The sequence below is a fragment of the Stenella coeruleoalba genome, assembly GCF_951394435.1.
Source record: "Stenella coeruleoalba genome assembly, chromosome: 13".
NCBI lineage: Eukaryota > Metazoa > Chordata > Mammalia > Artiodactyla > Delphinidae > Stenella > Stenella coeruleoalba.
Genome location: NC_137159.1, coordinates 30,931,582 through 30,939,570, shown reverse-complemented (window position 1 = coordinate 30,939,570; position 7,989 = coordinate 30,931,582). Strand labels below are relative to the sequence as shown.

Sequence of the window (7,989 nt, the reverse complement as noted above, 5' to 3'; positions counted from 1 at the left end):
TTGGGATTACAGAAGACTTAGGCCAAAATAGAAAAGCATTAGTGATTTTACGTAGGGGATGGTTCTACAAGATTCAGTTCATTCCTCACGTTCAGGAATGACTCTATTTAAATACCAGTGATATTAAAGTCTTAAACTCATCATCTATTTTGTACTCTCTTGGTACTCAAAATCCCAGGCATTGCATTTTCTTTAGAGGGGTCATAACTGCCTGTCTTTTCCAGTTTTTGTTGTGTTTAGTTGAAGCTAGAGACCTGATGTGGATATTGAATTTCTTTTTCAGCCTTATAGTTTCTGTCTTTTTACATTAACAGACTTCAATTTGTAGTGCCCTAGCATGCCCTCAAAGTTCTTCCCATTTACAAGCATCCGAACCATAACATATAGCTAATTTTCACTCCCCTGGACCTCTTAAATTTATTTCACACATTACAAAGAGAAGCATCCTGACAAAGTTATATATTCACTGGCCAGATATAAGGAAAGAAACACAATAGTGGAAGAAAAATTAAGTCTTATGTATTTTTAAAACCAAACCACTAGGAAAATATATCACAGTCTTGAAACAGCAAACAGACAGGCTATATTATCATTTCAAGTAATAAGTTGGTAAAAACACAAGGTCCTTAATAAAACGATAAGGTGCCAGAACTGGGGCAAGAACAACGCATGTCGCAAAAGTAGTATTTGGTAACGGAGGGCTGTCCCTTTTTTTGCTCTAAAGGAGTCACAGCTTGCCCGAGTTGCTTACTTTTTCTCCTTTGACCTTCGTGTTGCCAAGGGATTGTTTCAACAGAGCTCTGTTATCACAGGGGGCAAAGTAAGCAATACTGGGTGTAGGCTTTCATTCTATTTTGTTTTATGAAAACCAGATTTTTCCAAAGCCAGTACTTCATAACTCTCTTAATTAAGCAGCTAACAATTCCTCTTTCACTGTTCATTCTTGAATACTAGCATATGGCACAATCAAAAGCCCCTTTCCCTTCAAGGGTGAGTGTCACTGCAAGATTGTCTTGTCACTCGGCTGACTCTGCTGCTGACAGCCTCAGGGCTCATCATGGCTGCCAGTCACAGGGAAGGTTTGCTTCCCCTGCCATTGTGATAGCGCTTCTTATATTTTTGCAGGGTCTCCAGGCTGAAAGATGTCAGGTGTGAGAATTTTAAGAAATGCGCATCCACGTCCTGACGGCCAGAAATGAATATCCGCAAGGACCCTTTCAGAGTTTTTATCGAAACTACCTCTCCCAACTCTACATCTTAAAGTAGCTTCATGCCCTTGTATATAAAACAAAACCACGCGAAACAAATCCCCAGAAGCCCCCTTTCCCCTTCTAAATTAGTGACCTCATGGATTTTGTTTTATTTCCAGTTTGTGGGAAACGTTGTAGTGATCCTTCTGGTAAACAGGAGGTTGGCAACAAACAGAAACACCTCTCCTCACACTCCACCAGCTCATAAGCAGGTCAGATGAACCTGCCAGCCTGTTGGTATCTGTGGACTAAGAGAATCTGGTACCTTGGAGGGCTGTGGTTTGGTACAAGGGAGACTCCCTGTTGCCAGGATAAGCACTTGCCACGTGAAATTCAGGATCACAGAAACTCTCCTGTGCTATCTCTGACCCCAATTTTAGCACCAGGTTTTTTCACTTTCTAGGTTTCAAACACAAAGGAACCAGTGTCCAGAGGCAAGTGATATAGGCCTTAAACTTGCTGCCATCCTTAATTTCCTCATTCATAAACTCCTTAGAAAACCCAAATCCCCATTTCTCTTCTTAAATAGACTCCTGCCTTCAGCCCCGATGGCCAATAGCAGACATCTACTTCCCAATGGATGAGAGAGACTCCTTCATCTTCTTGGTCATGGTTGGGATGAGGTTCATGTGGTCATCCACACACGTGGTCACGCAACTCTCCAGCTGCCGCTTCACCTGAAGCTCTTTACTCCCTGCATCAATTGAATCTTTGGCTTTGTCGTTGCAATGCATAGTGCACCGGGCCAGGCGGTCCTGCGGCAAGAGGGAAAAGGGTAGAGGAACTGAAAGGCTGGCCTTTATTTACCAAATGCCTGTCACGTGCCAGGCTCTGTGCTACGTATTTTTCTACGTATTACGTGGGTTATCTTGATCAATTAAGTGACGCTATCGTGCAATTAACCAGGATTGTCCTGATTGAAACAGAGGGTGGCACCACGAGGGCCCAGGGAAAGCGTCACTAGAAAGCAGGTGAATAATAGAATAAATTGTACAGAAGCCCCTTCCAGGAGGTGAGAAGGAACTAGAGGCTAATGTTACTCAACTATAGACTTTCAAACACCTTGATTTTATAAGGTCTGTACTTGCTACAGAAAAATACTCAATTCCACGAATATTTATTGAGCATCTACTATGTGCTAGGGACTCTTCTAATGTTGGGGAATACAGCAATGAGTAAATCAGATAAAGTTCTTGCCTTCATTGAACTGATATTCCAGTGAGGGGAGAGAGACAAACAAAATAAATAAGTGGAGATGCTGGGGGAAACAGTTGGATACATGAATCTGGAGATCGGGAGTAAAGCTGGTCTAAAGATATGAATGTAGGTGTTGTCAGCATATAGATGATATTTGCTATGAGACTAGAGAACTAGATTGAAAAGAAAAAAGATCCAAGGACAGCCCTGGGCACTCCAGTGCTCTTCAGAGGTTGGAGAGGGAAAAAAACAGTAAATGAGAACAAGAAAGGAGAGAGGGAGAGAGGTGGAAAACCAGGAGAGTGAGCCATCCTATCCTGGTGGCCAACTGAGTACAGATTTTTAAGGAGGGGGAGAGTAATCCACTGTGTCAATGATGCAGGTAGGTTGAGTAAGATGAAGAATGAGAAATGACCACTCCCATGGAAGGAGTGGCAAGAGTGGTTCTGGCACAGTGGAAAAGTCAGTCTGATTGGAGCAGTGAAAAGTGAATGGAAGGGGTCCCAGCAGCTCGGGCGGCGGGAGCGGCAGCGGCCAGGCAACCCAGCTTCGCGAAGGCTCTCGGCGCGCGCCCGCCCCGCCGCGAGGATGCCTAAGAGGAAGGTCAGCTCCGCCGAGGGGGCGGCGAAGGAGGAGCCCAAGAGGAGATCGGCGAGGTTGTCAGCTAAATCGGCTCCTGCAAAAGTGGAAACGAAGCCAAAAAAGGCGGCAGGAAAGGATAAATCTTCCGACAAAAAAGTGCAAACAAAAGGGAAAAGGGGAGCAAAGGGAAAACAGGCTGAAGTGGCTAACCAAGAGACTAAAGAAGACTTACCTACAGAAAATGGAGAAACTAAAAATGAGGAGAGCCCAGCTTCTGATGAAGCAGGAGAGAAAGAAGCCAAGTCTGATTAATATCACACACCTGGTCCTATCAGGGGTCCCTGTTTCCCTTCTTGTACAATCCAGAGGAATATTTTTATCAACTATTTTGTAAATGCAAGTTTTTTAGTAGCTCTAGAAACATTTTTAAAAAGGAAGGAATCCCACCTCATCCCATTTTTTAAGTGTAAATGCTTTTTTTTCAGAGGTGAAATCATTTGCTGGTTGTTTGTTTTTTGGTACAACCAGAAAATAGTGGGATATTGAATATGGGAGGCTTTGATTGTCTTGGGTGTAGCTTTTCTATCCTATAATACAAAGCATACTAAATGGCAGTTTGGAGTCACTTGTGCATTTAACGTCTTAAACACTTTAAATTGCTTCTCTTCCCACGTTGTTTTTGGTAGAATTGTTTCCTAAAGCAAACCACTCACCCCTTGATCTTGGCTCTCCTGGGCAGAATTTTGTGCACTCTGTAACATCTTTGGTCATGGTAGTCCAGTTCTAGTAACCGTTAATGTGCTGTGAACGATTGACAATTTGAGTATGTAGTGTATGTGATATTAAATTGTGAATTAGTGGGACTTACGATGTAACAGCATATCAATATTTGAAGATATTGGTACTTGATATCCTGTGAAGGAAAATTTGCCCCCACATTTTAAGCTGGAAAGTCACTGGAATAACTGTTCAGAAAAGAATCACAACTACATGACTTTTTAGGTTTTTGGTATGTATGTTGAGAATTGTGTACAAATTGAAATGTCTGTGTACTGATTCTCAAAACAACCAATAAAATCTCAATTATGAAAGAAAAGAAAAGTGAATGGAAGAAGAAAGTTGTACAGTAATTCAAGAATCAAATTTTGAAAGACCCTATCTGTAAAATAAGGTGTCAAACACAAAGAAACCCCCTGAAGTTCCATGATCTTGGAGAAGTTATTCTTTTATAGTGTCAGTAATTTTGAAGAATTTTATACAGAATGTAAAAATGTACCACATTAGATATAATTTTTCCATTTGAACAGAATCCCAGGCTATGAAAACTGGTTCAGAGGTGGGCCCTGCTTCCCCAAGTTCCAGGAAAGTATATCCAGAGGAAGGGAGTAAAAGGAAGTTGTGGATACCCTTTGCTCCAGAGAGGGATACTGTAGGGGGGCTCTTAGTGACCTCAAAGAGGCTTGTGAGTCAGGCATCGGTGAGTCAACAATAATAATTCTTCATATAAATGGCCGCTCTTTAGTGACACAGGAGCTGCCCCCTGGGTGTAGCAAGTAGGAGCATCCTGGGTGGGTATATCCACAAAATGACAGCAGGATCTCGTTCTAATCTGTACGCTTTAAAGACTGGCCCATTCCACTTTCCTGGGGATTCTGCTGTTGTAAGAATGAATTAATATGTTTTCGAAAGCTTTATACTGTACAGTATACATATGTATTTGATATTTATGGGGGAAAAAAACATAAGGCTCTTGGTCATGAACTCCCTTGGTTAACTCCCTTTTACATTGTTTCTATGGGAAATTTTTACAGCACTCAGTCTCCTGGACTTTTTCCAAAATTTGAAACTGTGTAAAGAGTAGTTGGCCATAGGACTGTCACAAATGTTAACACAGAACCAAGACACTAAAGCTAAGAGTTTTGAACAAATGCTTGTCATCTGCAAAAGAGCAACATCAAGGGCTAGAGTCATCTGTTTGGAATTCCTCACCTGGAACTTCTCCAACTCGCTGGTCACCAGGGCCTGGGCTTGAGCCAGAGGTGCATGGCAGCGCTCAATGCACTGGTGCACTTGCTGCATGGACGCCTGGCTGTCCTCACAACAGCCGGCGCTGCACCGGAACATGAGGCCCTGTGGGGGGAGGGCAGAGGAAGGTTAGGTAGTAAAGCCTCCGGGACAGAGATGACCACGGAGTGCAACAGAGGCTAGGAGAAGCATCATACCCGCACCTCTCCTTAGAATAGACATCAGGACCTTAAAACCACGAACAGGAACATTATCCTCGGTGCCTAGCGCAGTGTTTCACAGCCTCCTTGCCGCTAGCTCATTGGCACTTGTTGAATCGAAGGCTGGGTGGACAGGGAAGGTGGTGGAGGGTCAGATGAAGCCAAGCTCTGAAAACCTGGTGCCTAAACCACAGGGTTCAGAGGTCAGCAATCTAGTAACCTACATTCCACCAGGGAGCAACTGGTCCACTGACTCCTGGGGCACCTTTGCCCTTTACAAGGGAAACCCACAATCCGGTTAGGGAAGCTGGACCAGCAGCCACAAAACATTTAGGAGATGAAAGCGGAACAGCACATAAGCCAGCACTGTGTGGTGCCAGGTTCGGTGCAACAGAACCGGGCATGACCTGGCCATTGAGGAGGCCGAGCGCAGTCCCCTTTCCGGTCTTTCACCCTGGCTGTGCTCTTTCCGGGCCTCTGGCTGCTCACCTGCAGAAGGGGCCGCGCAAGTGGGGAAGGTCGGGGAGGCTGACCATCTTACACCAGGGGCTTCTTAACCCTGCCCCGGGGACACCCCCTCCCCCGGCCTGGCCTTGGGGGCAGACGGCATTGCGCATGGCGAGGGAGCACAGATTTCATCCGCTCAGCCGAAGCTCCAGAAGTTCTGTCTGAGGGTGAGCCGAGTTTCCGAGCACGCCGCGACGACCCCAGGGACACCCCGACCCGGGTCTGCGGGGAAGGAGGCAGTGGCGCTGGGGATCGTGCGACGGCTGCGGGAAGGGGCCAGGAATCCCGGACCGCCTTGGCTCCCCCCGGGTGGGCCCCGACCCGCTACCTGCATCTTCCGGATGTTCTCTCTCTCCAGACACTTCACCATAGAGTCCACCGCCTCCTGCACCCGGAGCTGCTGCAGCTCCGCCATGGCGACACGGCGCTGCTCCGTGCCGCGCCGGCGCCCACATGGACTCCCGGGCACGAGCCCGCCCCCTCGCCGCCTCTTCCCGGGTCACCGCGGCGAGCCCTTTCCGGGCCCACGCCGGCGCCTAGCGTCCTAGAGGAGCAACTGCATGTCCGGCGGCTACCTTCTGCCCGCGCTCTCCGGCCCCCACCCGTAGTCCCCGCCCACCTCTCGGCCGTCTTCACCTGGTCCGCCCACCGCCGCCGGCAGTGCAAGCGCCGAGACTGCATTTTTCCCTCTACCTCCCTCCTTCCCTCTTATGTATTTATTTTTTAAAATTGAAGTATTTACAATGTTGTGCCAATCTCTGCTGAAAAAAAGTGAAAAAATATTTAATATAATTAACATAACAGACAAGTGCGCAGATCTTAGATGTAAATACCTTGGTGTGTTTTAACAAACCTTGCCCTTTCCCAGTCAATCCCTGCCCATTCCCTACCTATCTGCCCACTCCAGACCCCAGGCAACCACTGATCCGCTTTCTATCACGACAGATTACACTTTCTCTTTCTAGAATTTATAAATCATTCCTATGTACTTTTTTGGGGGGTTTGGCTTCTTCACCTAACATAACGCTTTTGAGATTGAACCTTATCTTCAGTTCCTTTTTGCTGCTGAATAGTATTCCATTGAATGGACATACAGAAATTTGTTTTTCCATTCCTCTGTTGATGGACATTTGGGTCTTTCCCAGTTATTAGCTATTCTGAATAAAGTGGTGACTATGAACATCCTTGAGCAAGTCTTTTGTAGACGTAGATGTCCATTTCTCTTGGGTAAATATCTAGAAGTGGAACTGTTGGATTGTTGGTAGATGTATGTTTATGCATTTATTTCTAATGAGAAATTATTAACCTCAAAGGAGCAACGCAGGGGCTACAGATATTCAATCGACAATGAAGCATTTATACGCCAGTAACAGTGGGCTGTTTCTGAGCTCCTGGCAGTTCTATCAGGAATGCCCAACTCCACCTCCAACTTTACTGTCCTATGTATTCATTGATTAAACACATGCAGTCGTCCCTCGGTATCCCTGGGTTCCGCATCCGCAGATATGGAGGGCCGACTATGATACTTGAGTGTCGGTGTCAGGACTTTTAGTGGGTCCTGTAACCAACCCCCCGCGGATACCAAGGGACAACTGTAGCTGGTGCGTGCTAGGCACAAGGCACGGTGGTAGGGGCGAGGGTCCACAGGGGAGCCTTGGTGAGGGTGAAGGGGGCAGACAGGTAGTGTTGGAAGAGATGTGCTAATACGGGGTGACGGCGGCTGGCAAGAAGGAAGTGAGCAGTCCAAGTGTCTCAGGAAAGCTTCCTTAGAGGATATGACAAGTGGGTGTTTTTGCCTGGCACACGAGACGGTGAAGAGAATGTCATACCAGGCACGGGAAGCTGCCTGAACAAAACAGAGTGTGAAACAGCGTGAAGCTTTGGGGAAGCCAAGTGGTTTTGCTGACTTGGAACCTGGAGTAGAGAGTGAGGGACACAAGGAAAGGGACCTTGACTTTGGAATTTAGGCATTTGCTGCCACCGGACACTAGATGGCAGCAGAACTCTGGTTTGAGGGCAGTGGGCCGCTTGACTCAGCCCAAAGACTTCAAGCATCAGGCCCTTCTCTAGCCCAGGGGCTGGTAACTTCCTGGAAACCACTGTTCAGCATCTGAAACATCCCTTACACTTCAAGCCAGTCTAGAGGCGGCTACCAGCAGCCTCTGGAATTAGAATGACCCCGGCTATTACTGAATGTGCCAGCCTTTGTTTTAAGTTCTTTATATGGG

General features: G+C 46.5%; 2 protein-coding genes across 2 annotated transcripts; one reads left to right on the top strand and one right to left on the bottom strand.

Annotated features, from left to right (window-relative positions):
* Window positions 1–401: 401 nt before the first annotated feature.
* Window positions 402–6,293, bottom strand: FAM136A (family with sequence similarity 136 member A). The gene is made up of 3 exons (XM_079940128.1): window positions 6,090–6,293; window positions 5,019–5,159; window positions 402–2,005 (listed from the first exon to the last, which is right to left on the bottom strand). The coding sequence occupies exons 1-3, from the start codon at window positions 6,174–6,176 to the stop codon at window positions 1,817–1,819; spliced, it is 417 nt and encodes a 138-aa protein (XP_079796254.1). The 5' UTR covers window positions 6,177–6,293; the 3' UTR covers window positions 402–1,816.
* Window positions 3,036–3,790, top strand: LOC307196106 (non-histone chromosomal protein HMG-14-like; the record flags this gene model as incomplete). The annotated part of the gene is made up of 1 exon (XM_079940839.1): window positions 3,036–3,790. One exon carries the CDS (start codon window positions 3,036–3,038, stop codon window positions 3,339–3,341), a length of 306 nt encoding a protein of 101 aa, XP_079796965.1. The 3' UTR covers window positions 3,342–3,790.
* Window positions 6,294–7,989: the final 1,696 nt, after the last annotated feature.